This window comes from Aquarana catesbeiana, linkage group LG04 (genome assembly GCF_042186555.1).
Source record: "Aquarana catesbeiana isolate 2022-GZ linkage group LG04, ASM4218655v1, whole genome shotgun sequence".
Lineage (NCBI taxonomy): Eukaryota > Metazoa > Chordata > Amphibia > Anura > Ranidae > Aquarana > Aquarana catesbeiana.
Window position 1 is genome coordinate 493,720,124 of NC_133327.1, and position 18,030 is coordinate 493,738,153.

Sequence of the window (18,030 nt, forward strand, 5' to 3'; positions counted from 1 at the left end):
ACCGGGGTGAGGTCGTGCCCCTAGCGCAGTGCATTGCACTCTAGCTCAGCTGAGCTTCGGTTGTCCTTCCCTGCCGACAGCCTGGCTGATCTGAGCAAGGAATGGAGGAAGCCGCAGCGTTCGAGGGGGCGGAGCTATCGCTCCAAGCTGGCCCACAGGAAGTGCCTGGAGAGGGTTACTTCCGGGGCATATGACATCATCATCGGGCGCCGGAGACGAGGTTCCAGTCTTCATAAACGGCGCGAACAGAGAACGCTGGCTGGTGGTGTTTCTTGGTGTTAAGCAGCCAGGCTGTGGATGACCAAGAGGGGCAGAATGGATCCTCCTGCAGTACCTGCACAGGCAGCGGATGCAGTTCCCAACACCAGCACCTCACAGGTAAGCCTGGGGTGTTCTGTCACCACCTTACTATCCCTGTGAGTGTTCCCTCCCCCTCCCCCCTCTGTAGTAGTGTAAGGGGACACATTTCCTCCCTCCTGCACGTGGTGTTACGGAGTGATTGTGTGGCTTTAATTACATTGTGGGTCATTTATTTTGTCTTGCAGACCATGACTCAGGACAAGGCCCAAGCGCAGCCACTTAAAAGGAAATGTGCGGTTTGCGCAAACAAATTGAGCTCCTCATGGAGCAAAGCAGTTTGTCGCACCTGTATAGAAGGCCTAGTAAAGGATGACCCGGTTGCCTCCTGCCAGAAGATGCTTACTTCTGTTAGGGATGAGCTTGCGTCCACCTTCAGTTCCTTTAGAACGCTTATTGACAAGCTCCAGACTCCAGCAGAGAGTCCGTCTTCACTGAAGGCGTCAGTAAGCACTCCGCAGCAGGCAGAGAGTGAAGACTCTGAGGCTGAGGTCAGATCTACCCGTTCTTCTCTGGAAGAATCAGGGTCAGATACAGAGCCCAGAGATAGAGAATCCACTCGAGGCTCAAGATTTAAGTTATCTGTTGAGGATGTAGATGACTTATTAAAGGCTATCTATACTACCCTTGAATTAAAAGAGGAAGAGGTTCAGTTATCCAAACATGATCTTATGTATAAAGGATTACATAAGAGAAAATCAAGAGTGTTTCCAGTTCATAGTTCTTTGGTTGATACTATTAAACTGGAATGGGATAATCCTGAGAGAAAACCATTCTTCTCTAGTAACCTAAAAAGGAGGTTTCCTTTTGATGAGGACACTGCGCAGCCATGGAATAAGAATCCCAAGTTAGACGCACCTCTTTCAAAAGTTTCTAAAAACTCGGACCTGGCGTTTGATGATATGGGTACGCTTAAGGATCCGATGGACAAGAGGGGGGATATCCTTCTCCACAGAGCCTGGGACTCAGCAGTTGGAAACCTGAAACCAGCTTTGGCTTCCACTGGTGTGGCCAGAAATCTGGAGGTTTGGTTGACTCAGATTCAGTCACATGTGTCAGCAGGTACCTCCAGAGAGCAAATTTTAAAGTCTTTTCCTCTCCTATTTCAGGCAGTGGGTTTTTTGGCAGATTCTACCGCTGAGTCGGTAAGAATGTCAGCCAGGACTTCGGCTCTAGTGAACTCGGCCAGGAGAAGCCTTTGGCTTAAGACCTGGTCAGGGGACTCGGCCTCCAAGTTGCGCCTTTGTGGCCTTCCTTTAACTGGCGATCATTTATTTGGCCCAGGTCTACAGGAGGCACTGGAACGCACGGCTGATAAGAAAAAGGCGTTTCCAGAGAGAAAGAGAGTTCAGACAGCCAGAAAATTTTTTCGTGGCCAAAACAGGCAACAGAGTCCTAGAGAAAAGGACAGCAGGCCGAAAAAGCATTGGACTGGGCACAAAGGCAGGGGCAAAGGGGGAGTGCTATTTAACCCTCCTCAACAGCCCGCCAAGCCGCAGTGACTTGTGTTCCCCGGTGTGAGGGAGATTGAGGGCCTTCATCCCACAGTGGGCAGCAGTCACTCTGAGCCCCTTCGTCCTGGACCTAGTGACCAACGGGTACAGGCTGGAGTTTGTTCACCAACCACCAGAACGTTTGTTGGTCACATTTCCTCCACAAGATCGGGAGAAAGCGAGGGCTCTGGGTCTCCAGATCGGAGACTTATTAGATCAAAAAGTCCTGATTCCTGTTCCTCGATCGGAGCGGGGCAAGGGATTCTATCCCCATGTATTTGTGGTCAGAAAGCCGGCAGGAAAGTTTCGACTTATCCTGAATCTCCGGACCTTAAACAAGTCCATCAGATACAAGCATTTCCGTATGGAGACGGTTTTTACAATCAAAAACCTACTATACCCAAACTGCTTTATGGCCACGTTGGACTTAAGGGATGCTTATCTTCACATCCCTATCCATCCAGCCTTCCAAAAGTTTTTGAGATTGGCAGTGAAGACGGGTATGGGGACCCGACATTTTCAATTTCAGGCCCTCCCCTTCGGTCTTTCCTCAGCCCCACGCATCTTTACGAAGGTGTTGGGGGAAGTGCTGGCTCCTCTAAGATTAAAGGCAATAACGGTTATCCCTTACTTAGACGACCTCCTGATAGTGGCAAAATCATACCAAAGGCTGTTGGAAGATCTCCAGGCTGTACAGGACTTCTTACAGTCCCTAGGCTGGCTAATAAACAAAGAAAAATCGTCCTTGATTCCGGGCCAGAAAGTAACTTATCTGGGTTACGATTTTTGCTCCGTGAACCAAAGAGTTTTTCTTCCTCAGGAGAAGATTACCAAAGTGTTCCAGACTATGTCAACATTGCAGACCAACCAGTCGGTCTCTCTGAGACAGGTGTCGAGGGCAGTGGGTCTTATGACCTCATGTTTTCCCGCAGTACAATGGGCGAGACTCCGTCAGCGTCCGTTACAAAGGTTTATTTTAAGAAACTGGGACAGGGACGTAAGGTCCCTGGAGTCAAGGATCTGGCTTCCCGACAGGATAAAAAGAAGCCTGTGGTGGTGGAGAGCTGGTCAGCACCTAGCAGGAGGTCTCCCATGGTCCTTTCCCATTTCCCGAAGGATTACCACGGATGCGATTTCCTGGGGATGGGGGGCCCACCTCAGCAATGCAGTAGCACAAGGAGAGTGGTCCCCAGAGGAGGCAAGGGCCTCATCCAATCAAAGAGAGCTGCTTGCAGTCCAGAGAGCCCTCCAGTCTTTTCAGATGGAGGTCAGGGGTCACAACCTCCAAATCCTGTCAAAAAATATAGCGACAGTCGCGTATATCAACAAGCAGGGAGGCACGAGAAGCCGGAGGCTTCAGTCCATTGCCCAGGAGATCCTTTCATGGGCAGAGGGGAATCTAGCCTCCATTTCTGTTGTACACCTGAAGGGGAAAAACTATTGCCTGGCAGATTATCTCAGCCTTCACAGGATAGACCGAGACAACTGGTCCCTTCATCCCGAAGTCTTTGCAGATCTCACCAAGAGATGGGGTTATCCGGTAGCGGATTTGTTCGCAAACCGAAACAACCGCAAGACGGAGATATTCTTTTCCATGAACCCGGCAGACCAAGCCTTGTGGATCGATGCTCTGGCAAACCCGTGGCCTCCAGGCCTATGTTATGCCTTTCCGCCAATCAGGCTGATTCCAGAAGTCTTGGCTGGAAGAGACAGATCTGATTCTAATTGCCCCGTTTTGGCCCAAGAGGCCATGGTTTTCCCTGCTACAGTCTCTGGTTTCAGAGCCTCCGTGGAGTCTTCCGAAAAGTGAAGACCTATTATTGCAGGGTCCAGTATCACACCCTCAGGTGGTTTCCTTAAACTTGACGGCCTGGTATCTGAAGAAAAGATACTGAGCGCCCAAGGGTTCTCTGACAAAGTAGTCAGGACTCTCGTGAATTGCAGGAAGCCAGTTACTAGAGCCATATATTCCAAAGTTTGGAAAAGGTTTAACTCATGGTTATCTGAAAATGATAGATTAGCTAATGATATTCCGTCTATTTTGGATTTTTTCCAAGAGGGTGTCGACAAAGGTCTTTCTGTTAGTACCTTAAAGGTACAGGCGGCAGCTATTAGTGTGTTCCTCCAGTTTTCTCTCCTGGAAAATCCCACTATAGCCAGATTTTTCAAATCTATCTCTAGGGCCAGACCAGTAGTGGTGTGAAGTTGTCCAACGTGGGATCTGTCCCTAGTACTTCAAACTCTGGTAGAATTTCCGTTTGAACCTCTGGAAAGTATGTCAGTTAAGTTACTTACATTAAAAACTGTGTTCCTTATAGCTGTTACCTCAGCTCGTAGGGTAAGTGAGTTGCAGGCCCTATCAGTTAGGGAGCCCTTCCTCACGATTTTTGAGGATCGAGTTGTGTTACGAACCGATCCAGGTTTTTTGCCCAAGGTGGCAAGTACATTCCACCGATCTCAGAACATTGTATTGCCAACCTTTTGTAGTTCGCCACAGGGCGACTTAGAAAGAAAATTTAGTTTCCTAGATGTAAGAAGGATTCTCTTGGTCTATCTTGAGGTCACGAAGACCTTTAGGAAAACTGATGCCTTGTTTGTCCTCTTTTCTGGAGTTCACAAGGGGAATAGTGCATCTAAAGCCACATTGGCTAGATGGATAAAGCAAGCCATCTTGGAAGCTTACAAAATTAGGGAGGTCCCTACACCTTTTGTTACTGCGCACTCAACTAGAGCCTTGTCTACGTCTTGGGCTGAGAGGGCTGGTGCCTCACCGGAACAAATTTGCAGGGCTGCCACTTGGTCCAGTTACTCGACCTTCATTAAACATTATCGCCTGGATCTCCTATCAGCTCAGGAGCAGGCGTTTGGTCGTAAGGTCCTTCAGGCAGTTGTCCCTCCCTAGACTGGTAAGTTCTGGCTCATCGTGTCATGGGCTGTCCTGGAAGACGCTTGGAGAAAAGCTGAGTTAGACTTACCGGTAACTCCTTTTCTGAGAGTCTTCCAGGACAGCCGGATTCCCACCCGGTATTGTCTGAAGTTATGTGTATTATGCATATGTTTTACAGGGTCCTACAGTTCTTGAGAATACTGACATGGGCCTGGAGGACCGCCCTTTTATCTGGTGGGGGTGACGTGTTTCCTGTCCTGGTAGGAGGAGCCCAAGGTCTCATGGGCTGTCCTGGAAGACTCTCAGAAAAGGAGTTACCGGTAAGTCTAACTCAGCTTTTTTTTGCCAGTCTCTGTAAGGTGGTGGTCACTGATCTGATACATGTGCTCTTGGAGCATACTTGGAGGTCTGGACGATTCTATTAAGAATCATGGACTTCAATCGGATCCATTCGAAGAAGCTGTCAGCCAAAATGGATGGTACCCGAGCCTCATTGGAAGGAAAGAAGATTCCTCGAGGTTTGCTTGTAATGCAGCCTTACGACGCTGGACCCTGCATAATGGAACCCTGTGCATTGTTTGTTCTGACCAAGGTGCTTTCCTGCAGGGTGCTATACAGGTCCAGGGGAGGGGACCCAGTCTCTGAAGGACTTTTATTACAAAGCTCGCCGTGATGGGTGAGGATTGGACTCCTGTTATGTTCAGAGTCCTGCAGCAGGAATGGTAACTGCATTTTTGCAGTTTCTCTTTAAAAAAAAAAAAAAAAAGAAAGAGAGATACGACTGTCTGTTCTCCCAGAGGCCACTGGGGGCAGTGTGCTGGTGTACTTCTTAGTCTCGTGGGCTGCGGTTTCTCCTCCAGCCACTAGAGGGCGCAGGCTCACTCAGTATGACCTATTTTTATATAGGCAGGAAGTGGAATGGCGGCCATGTTGCCATGTGGTCGATAGGTTCAGCAGGGCCTCTGGAGACATAACAGCAGCCCATAGATGCTAACAAAGTGTGAGTACTTACTATAGGAGAACTGTGTGGACAAGTCACGATTATATGCTGCATATTTACTTCTTAATCCAGGGGGACTTTACAACTGTAAGTCGATACACCCCTGGACGGATAGCAGTTCACTTTAAAGTGTTTTTTACTGCTTGGAAGGCAGGTGCAGCGTAGTATATATGATACCCTTTGAAAAAGTCACGTGAACAGTGAAGAGAGTCTGGTGACGTTCGTTTCCGGTTGCGCCCGAGATCACAATGGAGTCCTCCCTTTCCTTTTTATAATATTGAACGGTATTTGGCTGAGAGTCTGAAACGCCCTGGAGATAGACCTGGCAGAGTAAAAAGAGATCCATAGGAGCGGTGCCACTGAGGGAGCCCGGGAACGGATCGGCCAGTGTGGATCTGTCAGTAAGGCTTATTGTTCTCATATATAGGCGAGAGGCTGGGGGAAATATCACCAAGCACACTGGAGATTGGCTGGATGGTGTCACTCGTTTATTTGATGAACTGCATTTCACATGTAAAGAGATTGTCACAATTGGATTGCACTGTGTATGGGACTTTTTTTCACAATTTTTGGATGTATTTGATTCTTTTTCACGAATCTTCATTTGATGATCTTCATATATAATTCTTGAGCACTTTGTTGGAATATCTTGGACACCACATATACTGTTAGTTTCTGCATTATTGCTTTTTTTGCATAGTATTGCTTTTTGCACATTTTTGGCACAATTTATTTATTGTTGCAGTTTTTTTTGCTACACTTGCACAGATTGTTTATTTGTATTATTTTAGCTTTTACACAGTATTTGCTACTTTGCACAGATTGCTTATTTGCACTTGGATTTTTAGTTTCATTTTTTTAGTATTGCTACTTTGCACAGATTGCTTATTTGCACTTGGATTTTTATTTTTCAGGATTTCAGCGTATTTATTTTTAGCAAGTGATTCTATATATTTGCATTACCTTTTGCTACGTTATTAGTATTTGTGTTTTTAGATTGAATCATCTGCACACGGATATTTTATTCATTTTTTATAGTATTTATATGTTGTTGATGCCGTATCTAATTTTTTTACCCATATATTATCCTATTGCTATGGCCTGAACGCAACATTGAATTGTATTTTGTCTGGGAGAAGCTTTATATTTTTTGTGGACATTATTACATATTGCTTGGAGGGCGGTTATTCATTAATTGTTATAGCATTGGTTTGCTAATCTTTGGGCTATACAACTCTGATGAGAGATTAATTTAAGGACGCATCATTCTTTTGGATTTATCCCTTTGGAACTGCCAAAGATGTATTATTGTAATTAGTCTTTATGGTTTTAATAATTGAAACGTCATAATTATTTGTTTTAGTAAGCGCCACATTACTTTTCTATTACTATTTTTAGCTAGTGTGAGAACACCTTATGTTGGTAGCTACTTTGTTAGATTTTATTTTTTCATCTCTTCCCCTGTGGTTTGCGCATTAGTTCCCCCCTTTTTTATAGCGTAGCATACATGCTTGCAAACTTGTTGCTTAAAGGCATGTTTAACCGCTTCAGCCCCGGAAGATTTTACCCCCTTCCTGACCAGAGCACTTTTTGCGATCCGGCACCGCTTCGCTTTAACTGACAATTGCGCAGTTGTGCGATGTTGCACCCAAACAAAATTGACGTCCTTCTTTTCCCACAAATAGAGCTTTCTTTTGGTGGTATTTGATCACCTCTGTGTTTTTGTTTTTTTGCGCTATAAACAAAAAAAGACCGACAATTTTGAAAAAAACGCAATATTTTTTACTTTTTGCTATAATAAATATCCCCCAAAAATATATATATATATAAAAAATATTTTTTTCCTCAGTTTAGGCCGTTATGTATTCTTCTGCATATTTTTGGTAATAAAAATCGCAATAAGTGTATATTAATTGGTTTGCGCAAAAGTAATAGCGTCTACAAAATAGGGGATAGTTTTATGGCATTTAAAAATTTTTTTTTTATTGGTAATGGTGGCGATCTGCAATTTTTATTGGGACTGCGACATTATGGCGGACACATCAGACACTTTTGACAATATTTTGGGACCATTGTCATCGATCGCTATAGCGATCACTGCTATAAAAATGCACTAATTACTGTGTAAATGACACTGGCAGGGAAGGGGTTAACCACCAGAGGGCGTTGAAGGGGTTAAGTGTGTCCTAGGGAGTGATTATAACTGTGGGGGAGATGGCCTTCAACTCACATGACAGCGATCACTGCTCCCGATGACAGGGAGCAGTGATCTCTGTCATGACACAAGCCAGAATGGGGAAATGCCTTGTTTACATAGACACTTCCCCGTTCTGCGGCTCCGTGACACGATCGGCGGGCGACCGGCGCACATTGAGTCCGCCGTTCCCGCGGGCACGGTCACGCTGTACATGGCGGGCGCGCACGCCTGCTAGCCCCGGCTCTTAAAGGGGACGTACAGGTACGCCCATTTGCCCACCGCTGCCATTGTGCCAATGTATATCGGCGTGCAGCTGTTGGCAAGTGGTTAAATATGCACGTTTGCAAAAACATGGGCATGGGAGCACTTTAAGGAGTTGTGTCTCCAGTATAGTGTGGTTTGGTTTGCAGAAGCTTATTTTTTTCTTTTTTTCACTGTTCTGAAACGGCATAGAGGCTGCATCGGATGCATATGTGCTTGGCTAAATCCTGCAGGACTAGAATGGGGCCAACTGCTGTTAAGCAGGTGCATGCTTGCAAACTAGCTAAAACGCACGGTTGCTGGAACGCACTGTTGCTGAAATGCACAGTTGCTAAAGATACATGTTTATATATATATTTGCATAAAGATACATATTTATACATGTTTGCACAAATATACATGGTTATACATGATTACATAAAGATACATGTTTGCATAAATATACCTGGTTGCATAAAGATACATGTCTACATAAAAATGCATGTTTATACATGTCAGCATAGATACGCATTGCGTAATGTTGCATAAACACGTTTCATAAACGCATGCTTGCTTATTGCGTAGATGCATGTTTCCATGGGCACATATTGTATAAATGCGTGTTTACAGGGACGCACGTTTTCAGGTTTTGCCTAAATGCAAGCACATGCTTCCTTAAATGCATGCTTCCATAGATGCATATTGCTTAAACACATGCTGGCATGTTTTCATTTGTACTGCATACGTATATGTTTATTTACATTAAACTACATACATATGTGCTTATGTACATTAATCTATATACATATGTACTTGTTTTCCTGGGACTACATAAATATGTGCTTATTTTTCTAGGACTACATACATATGTGCTTATTTGCCTGGGACTACATGTATATGTGCTTATTTGCCTGGGACTACATACATATGTGCTTGTTTGCGTGGGGGTACATACGTATGTGCTTATCTGCCTAGGGGTACATGCTTATTGGCCTTGAACTGCATACATAAATGCATGAATGGCAAGAATACTTGTATACCTGCATGTTTGCATACCTAGGTACTTGCACAATGGCATACCTGGGTACCTGCATAATTGCATACCTAAGGGGTTGCATAGAGGTAAACCAACATTCTTTTAGGCCTGCATCCTTGGAGCTTGGAGGACTGGCTAATGTAGTTGCTGCGTTATTTACCTGTTATACCAGTTAAATGGTTCCAGAAAAGAGAGGCAGCCGGGGGAGGCAGGTGCACCGCTCTCAGGTTCAGGGATCTGGCAGTGTCCACATTTCCCGATGGACAGTGGTGTCGGGTGCATCTGAGTCACTGTGGTGTTTGGCATTGCAGTGTTACCTGTCGCATTCGTTTTTTCATCAGACTACGGCCACATCACCTTGATCATGCCTGATCTCAGTTGATCGAAGCCTAAGCAGGATCAAGCCTGGTTAGTATATGGATGAGAGACTGCCCGGGAATACCAGATGCTGTAAGTTTTTTCCCACCTGGGTGAGGGAGGCATCTGAGGCTGCTGTTTTGGGAGTATCTCAGGCCAGAGGATCTTAAGGCAGTCTCTGAGGTGGTTTGTTCCATCTTTAGCCGGCAGAAACCTAGTAAGTTAAATGCACCTCTTGGGACTGTCTGGGTCTGCCACAGAGTCATCAGTCTTTTGCCTTGCATTGGCTCTTGGAGCAGAAGTTATGGGCTCATTATTGTGAGACAATTTAAATGGCAGCAGTTCCAAAACCAATTAGGGACACGAGGTCTATCTTAAGATCTCAAGCCATTGCACATCCTTATGTTTCAGATATGTTTCAGACTGTTCAGTGATGACCTCCTCTGCAAGAGGTAGATTTCAGGGTCCATAATCATCTGTAAACGCTTCATGTGGCGGTTTGTTTCCAGACTCATTAAAGATTTCTGTAATTGCAGTGGAAACCCATTTTTTTTTTTTTTTTTGTGAATTTTTTCACGCAAAGAGCCGTTCTTGGTCTCACAGCATAAGGTGATGTTGCGTGCTCATCCATTTTTATTGCCTAAAGTGGTTTCTAGTTTTCACTTGAATCAGGACAGTGTCTTGCCTTTTTTTTTTTTATTTCCCCTAACCCACAGTCGGCAGGAGAAAGATCGCTACATACTCTGGAGATTGTTCAGGCACTCAGGATCTACTTGAGTTGTCGGCACAGGTCAGGAATCCTGGTTTGTGCTGCTAGAAGAGCCCGTGAAGTGCAGGCGGCATCCAGGTCAAATATTTAGCAGTGGATCTGCCAGTTTATTAATGATGCCTATGGCTTAAAGGGCAAAAATCACATTTTTTTTTTTCTGGGGAGAGATTCTCTACCAGGTGTGGGGGAGTATCTTGGGCCATCCGGCATCAGGTGTCAGTGGCCCAGGTGTGCAAGACCACTATTTGGTCTTTGGTTTATACATCTACAGGATTTTTACCAGGTGGATGTCAATAACTTAGAAGATACTGCCTTTGGCCTCAGCGTATTAGAAATAGCAGAGTAGGTCCTTCTCTGGTGGCAATTTCTATAATGGTGTCTCCCTCCCCTCAAGGATATTGCTTTGGGACGTCCCAAGTAGTTATTATTATAATAACTGGCTCTGTGTCCTGTTATGTACAATAAAGAAAATAGGATTTTTTTCTAAAGCCTACCCATAAAATCCTTTTCTTGGAGTACATCACAGGACACAGAGGTCCCTCCCCTCTTTTTGGGAATTTATTGCTTGCTACAAAACTGATGTGCTTCCTGTGTAGGAGGGGTTATATAGGGGAGGACTTCCTGTTTGATTGTTCTGATTGATCTACCAGTCTCCATTCACCTATTGGTGGCATATAACCCAAGTAGTTCTTATTATAATAACCGGCTCTGTGTCCTGTGATGTACTCCAAGAAAAGGATTTTACAGGTAAGCTGTAGAAAAAATGCTATTATTACATGCTCCCAAGCAGCATGAAGCTATGTGCTGTACAGAAGAAAAAATTACAGTGTTTGTTACCCAAGCATTTCAAATTCCTGATATGTGCCTGCTGTACCATGTACTTGGATGAAAAAGTCCTCTGTTGCTTCCTTTGTGTGAAATGCCTGGTGTTCCTGCCAGTCCCTCTGCTTTCCTGTTAAAAACTGACCACACTAAGCAGGATAGTACAGCGTGGTCAGTTCCCTAGCTGTTCTGGAAACTCAATCTGCTCTCCTCCAATGATCAAACTTGTCCTGACACGCCTCCCCCTGCACAGCCTTTCACTGGGAAGATCAGTGTGCTGTTGCTTCTCCTCCCCCAAGCTCTTATGCAGCTGAGAACAGAGGGAATGTGATCGCCTATAAAAAAGGGAAATAAAGGTATTTATAATGTTTGTTTTTTATATCTATACACAAATGTTTGCCTTTCATTTTATTTTTAAACTGAATGGGTTGTTTTACAGGGTGAACGTTTACAATCACTTTAAGGTTACTATAATTGAGTCATATGGGTGTTATGGGCAACCGAATAGGTTTTTGTGTTTGTTTTTTGTATTCATTATTTCCATGATTAATTAATTATTGTTTGCTTTTCAGGTTTGCTTGTAGTGCAGAAGTCAACAAAAAAATATTTCCTCAATCTAGTAGGAAGAAAAATAAAAAACTGGCAGAAAAGGAGGCTGCTTATTTAGCTCTTAAGGAGATGAAGAAAGACTTTCCAGATGAGATTCAGGTAATGAACATTTTATATCCTACTGCACCTAGTTTTAAAGCTGAACTCAAGGTAGTTATTTAGTAAAACTGTTATTAAAGTGCTTGTAAACCCTTTACAACCACTTTTGCCTTCAGGTAAGCCTATAATAACTTGCACAGTTTAGGAGATACCCACTGTATACGCATGTGCCAACATCATGGGCACATGCGCACTGAAGAAACGGCATGTACGTGCCGTTTCTTTAGCTGCTTTGCCGTGACTGGCGGCTCCTGCGCGGGATTGACGTCATCGTGGCTCCGGCCAATCAAAGCGCCGGAGCCCGCGAACTCGGAAGTAACATTCCGGAAACATGTCGCCCATCACAGCGGTGTACGGGGATCACTGCAACAGCATTGTTCTAAGGTAAGTATTTCATAATGAGCTAGTATGCAATGCATACTAACTCATTATGCCTTTGTCTTGCAGGTTGTTTTGGTTTTTTTTTGTTTTGTTTTTTTTGCATAGTTTACAACCACTTTAAACACTTATATATGGCTGCAACTAACTATTATTTTCATAATCGATTAGTTGGCCGATTATTGTTTCGATTCATCGGTTAATAACCTTAAACAAAGTGTGGTGTATAATTTAGTTAATATGTAAAGTTTAAAAAAAGGCAATTTATTCTCAAATATCTATATGCAGTGGTAAATATAAATAACCAACTCTGAGAATAACAGACAGAAGAGATATACTGTATATACTGTTAGAGGATATATACTGTATATACTATTAGAGGTTGAATCTGGTAAATATCATCAGACTCAGATCTTTTTTTAAAGAAAAAAAAAAAGTTAAAGACTGTTTTGCAGATTTTCAAACAGAACTGTAATATATTATATGCTGGACATACAAAAACAATGTCTTCCTTCAAAAAAAAAAAAGTCATTTTAAGAACATTCGTTTCGATTTTCGAATCGTTAGTGGGGTCAAATCGACATTCGTTTTCATCCACAGTGACAGGAAAATTTAGAAATAATAGAAAACCGCTTGGTCAAAGGAATTTTCAGACCGTGTATGTGGCTTTCGTTCAGAAATTACATTCATTTTAAAACAGAATGTTTAAAGCAAGTGAAAAAATTCAAACAACAGTCTTTCGTGCAGCAAATGTACAAAGATTTTTCATATGAATATTCTCATCTGAAAATTGATCCACGTGGCCAGCATAAGGCTCGGTGCACACCTATGCAGTTTTCTTTTGATCTGTTTCTACACTGCTTTTTGCTGCGCGTTAAGTACAGTATAGAGTGCCCTAATAGCAAGGTAAAGAAAACTTCTGCCTTTAGAACCACTCACTTCCTGCCCAGGACTACATGTCCCATGAGGCATTGCTCCTCACACATTCACAAGTTCTCAGGCACTTACTGACATGTATGGATGATGTACTGAGCTGTATGTGTGCTGCACTGTATTTCCTGATATGTAAACAAATAATACATTCTGTATGCAGGCCAACTAATCGGCTGGCTGGTTAATCGATTATGAAAATAGTAATCGATTAATTTCATAATCGATTCGTTGTCGATTAATCTATTAGTTGTTTCAGCCCTACACTTATATAAATATTCGTAACTCGCACATGCTGCATTGGCTCAGATATAGAGGTATCCTTTAGCAAAACCAACATAGAAAGCTGATGTCTATTTGCTGCGCAGTGTTACTTCAAACAAAGGACACTAAATTAAAATCTGAAATAAATGTTGCATTGATATTCCCACCCTCACAGAGAAATAATGAAAAAAAACAAAAACAAAGTTCTGAAAACATAGATAAAATCACTATCCCTAGTGATCTTGTTTAGAGGCAAACTAATCTAACTAATTTCCTCCCACACTCCAAAGACATGCTTGTAGGTTAATTGGCCCTAGCATGTGTATGAATGTGAGTTAGGGACTTAGACTGTAAGCTCCTTTAGCCTGGGTTCACACATGTGCGGTGCAAATTGAAGCTTAAGGTTTCACTGGGAAGATAAAAGTCAGTTGTTCAGAGGTTCCTCTGCGTTTTAGCTGCGGTTCAGTGAGCAGGGAGGGGGGGGGGAGGTGTAGTGAGGAGAAGGAGAAAATCCATGTTCAGAACGAATGCATCTGCGAATCAGATGCATTCCCATAGAAGATAATGGGCTTGTAATTCGCACTGGAGTGCCCAGAAAACGCACACGTTTTTTTTGTGCAATGAACAGTGCGAATGCAACACAGATACCTGAACCAGATGCATTCATATGAATGTATTTTAAAATGTCCTGCGAATTGGATGCTGTGTAAGCCACATCTAATTCGCATAGGTGTGAACCGGGGCTTAAGGTGGGAACTGATGTGAATGTACTATATACAGTAAATTGTCTGCGCTATATAAGTAATAAATAAATACGTTTACTTACATCATACTTATTGTAATGCAAGTAGATTCTATGGAGTAAAGAAAAAAAACTATTAATCTTTGGTAAAATAGAACCTAGAATTTCCCTATATGTGACTAGGGTCTGCTCTAAATGTGGAGCAGTGCCCGGTCACGTCACAGAATTTATTTAACAAACTTTTATATATACAATCCAACAGTCTACCAGCTAGGTTTTTTGCTGGACTACAGTACCTGACCGCGAGATTGTGTCTCCAGCGCGATACCATCGTGCTGGTTCTCGGCGACAGGGTACTGTGCATGTCGCGCTGGCTCACACATCGGGAAAGGAAAACTTGGTTTTCCTTCCGCGATGAGTGACAGGCAGTGCTGACAGCTGTCTGGTATGAATCCTGAGGGGGAACGCCGTGCCAAATTTTAAATGAAAAAAACGGCGTGGGTTCCCCCCCCAGGAGCATACCAGGCCCTTAGGTCTGGTATGGATTGTAAGGGGAACCCCCTACGCCGAAAAATCGGGGTGGGGGTCCCCCGAAAATCCATACCAGACCCTTATCCGAGCACACAGCCCGGCCTGGCCAGGAAAGGGGGTGGGGACGAGCGAGCGCCCCCCCCCTCCTGAGCCGTACCAGACCGCATGCCCTCAACATGGGGGGGTGGGTGCCTTGGGGGAGGGGGGCGCCCTCCGCGGCCCCCCCACCCCAAAGCACCTTGTCCCCATGTTGATGAGGACAAGGGCCTCTTCCCGACAACCCTGGCCGTTGGTTGTTGGGGTCTGCGGGTGGGGGGCTTATCGGAATCCGGGAGCCCCCTTTAATAAGGGGGCCCCCAGATCCCAGCCCCCCACCCTGTGTGAATGAGTATGGGGTACATGGTACCCCTACTCATTCACCTAGGGAAAAGTGGCAATAAAAAAAAAAACACAGTACACAGGTTTTAAGAGTAATTTATTAGGCAGCTCCGGGGTCTTCTTCTGACTTCGGGGGGTCTCCGTCCGACTTCTCCCAGTGTTCCGCCTCTTCTCCCGGGCCCCGCCGCTATCTTCTTCCAGCTCTATTGCCAGCGAGGGGCCCAGTCTGCTGCCGCTGTCTTGTCGCCGCTGTCTCGCCGCCGCTGTCTCGCCTCTTCTTCTCTTCTTCTCTTCTTCCCATGTTGACACGACACTCTCTCCGGCTGGAATGCTTTGTGCGAGCTGCAGAGCCATTTATATAGGTGGTGACCCCGCCCCCTTGTGACGTCATGTTCCCAGCATGCGCAGGGACCCTGGCGTCATAAGGGGGCGTGACAACAGAGTCCCTGCGCATGCTGGGAACATGAAGTCACAAGGGGGCGGGGTCACCGCCTATATAAATGGCTCCGCAGCTCGCACAAAGCATTCCAGCCGGAGAGAGCATCGTGTCAACATCGGAAGAAGAGAAGAAAAGAAGAAGAGGCGAGACAGTGGCGACAAGACATCGGCGACAAGACATCGGCGACAAGACATCGGCGACAAGACATCAGTGACAAGACAGCGGCAGCAGACCGGGCCCCTCGCTGGCAATAGAGCTGGAAGAAGATAGCGGCGGGGCCCGGGAGAAGAGGCGGAACACCGGGAGAAGAGGTGGAACACCGGGAGAAGTCGGAAGGAGACCCCCCGAAGTCGGAAGAAGATCCTGGAGCTGCCTAATAAATTACTCTCCTGTGTACTGTGTTGTTTTTTTATTGACACTTTTCCCTAGGTGAATGGGTAGGGGTACCATGTACCCCATACTCATTCACACAGGGTGGGGGGCCGGGATCTGGGGCCCCCCTTATTAAAGGGGGCTCCCAGATTCCGATAAGCCCCCCGCCCGCAGACCCCGACAACCAATGGCCAGGGTTGTCGGGAAGAGGCCCTTGTCCTCATCAACATGGGGACAAGGTGCTTTGGGGTGGGGGGGCCCCGCAGGGCGCCCCCCTCCCCCAAGGCACCCACCCCCCCATGTTGAGGGCATGCGGCCAGGTACAGCTCAGGAGGGGGGGGGGCGCTCGCTCGTCCCCACCCCCTTTCCTGGCCGGCTGGGCTCCGTGCTCGGATAAGGGTCTGGTATGGATTTTGGGGGGACCCCCACGCCGATTTTTCGGCGTAGGGGGTTCCCCTTACAATCCATACCAGACCTAAGGGCCTGGTATGCTCCTGGGGGGGAACCCACGCCAGTTTTTTCATTTAAAATTTGGCGCGGCGTTCCCCCTCAGGATTCATACCAGTCAGCTGTCAGCACTGCCTGTCACTCATCGCGGAAGGAAAACAAAGTTTTCCTTTCCCGATGAGTGAGCCATCTCGGCGCTGGCTCCTGCGACGGAGCTCGCAGGTGTCAAATCTCGCCGAGAAATGCGACGAGATTGACAAAATATCGCGGTCACCTACTGTATATGGTAGACATCCTATAGAAACATTAAAAGTGAACCTTGCATAAAAGACTGGATTATACTATTAAATGAAGCCTTCCCATGTTATATGTTAACTTACAAAGCTATGGGTTGCTCTCAAAAATTCGATAAGCTATGTTACTGCTAGACATATTCTCAGATAAACATTACTATTATCACTAGTTTATTATATACTTTGATATGGAGGCAGACTGTTTTAAAGATATATACAGTGTATATATATGTCTCATACAGACTGACAGCAGACTATACATACAGTATTTTAAAAGAGGGAATCTTATGCTGATTCATATACCTCTGTAAGTGTACTACAAAAGCATATTTGTTGTATACGTCTGTGTTAAAATCCTTACGGTATACATATGTCTTTCTTTAGGATGAATAAAAAGTATCTTTAAAAAAGTAAAATGCAACTAATATACATACCTTATTTTGTATCGCAGTGTATGTAAAGGTATTTTTAATTTTTTTTGGATAGAGTGGGGAAGGCTTAGTCTCCCTGTCAGGTTTCTATTGCTGCCTGTGTACCCGCTGGGGATATTGACCCCTCTGTTTGTCCTGGTGACCTTTGTCACTGAGACAGAAAGTAACGAGAAACCCTTAATTTTACAGCTGTCGTCGGAATAAGAAGTGAGAGAAATTGTAAGAGAACTGTCAGAATGCGCCCGGCACGCACATGCGCATTCACGGGCATCGGCAGATTCCTTCACGCACCAATGCGCATGCCCGTGTGCATCGCATTGCGTGCAAGTGCAGGAGCGCACCCCTAGCCACAATTGCCGCCAGATGGCCTATTTAAGGGATGCCCTGACTTCTGAAAAGTGCTGATCTTGCTTCTGTTTATGCCTTGGTACCTCGCTGCCTGCCCGTTTCTGAACCCGGCTACCCCGATGACCTCGCTCCTGTCTCCTGCTTGGCTCTACGCTGTTTTCAAGTACCTGTCCTGGCCGTCCATCCTCTCAGCCTCCCTGGATCCAGTTCTTTACCGGATACTCTGCCTGCACCTCCAAGTCTGCAACTCCACCTGCAAGCTCTGCACGCAGCACTTACAGGCACTCGTGTTCCTCCTGACCCTAGCCACCATCTGTTCCACCTCCAGTGGGGCTTTGGTTGGAGATACAAGAGAGGCCGACCTCCTAATTTCGGACTCCTACCAGGTACGTGACAGTACCAGTCAGCCACGGATGAATGGGAGGCCTCTCCACCAGAAGACATTTACAGATCTATTTTTGTGTAATATTGTGCAGAAGTTACAAGAGAATCTTAGTTGCATGGAAGAGCAACTTGCCTACAAGGAGAATGTCGCATTGGCCTGTGCTCCGCTTACAGTCTTAGATTGTTCTACTCAAACAGAGCCCGGCTTGTTCCATGAGGCCGCTCCC

At 45.3% G+C, this 18,030-nt stretch overlaps 1 protein-coding gene across 3 annotated transcripts in view; it reads left to right on the forward strand.

Annotated features, from left to right (window-relative positions):
* LOC141140471 (interferon-induced, double-stranded RNA-activated protein kinase-like) overlaps positions 1–18,030 on the forward strand; it is a 303,555-nt gene that overhangs the window by 94,616 nt on the left and 190,909 nt on the right. For all 3 annotated transcript variants that reach the window (XM_073627694.1, XM_073627692.1, XM_073627693.1), the window contains one exon: positions 11,731–11,866. In XM_073627694.1, the coding sequence (XP_073483795.1) occupies positions 11,731–11,866 (136 nt within the window). The remainder of the gene's footprint in view (positions 1–11,730; positions 11,867–18,030) is intronic.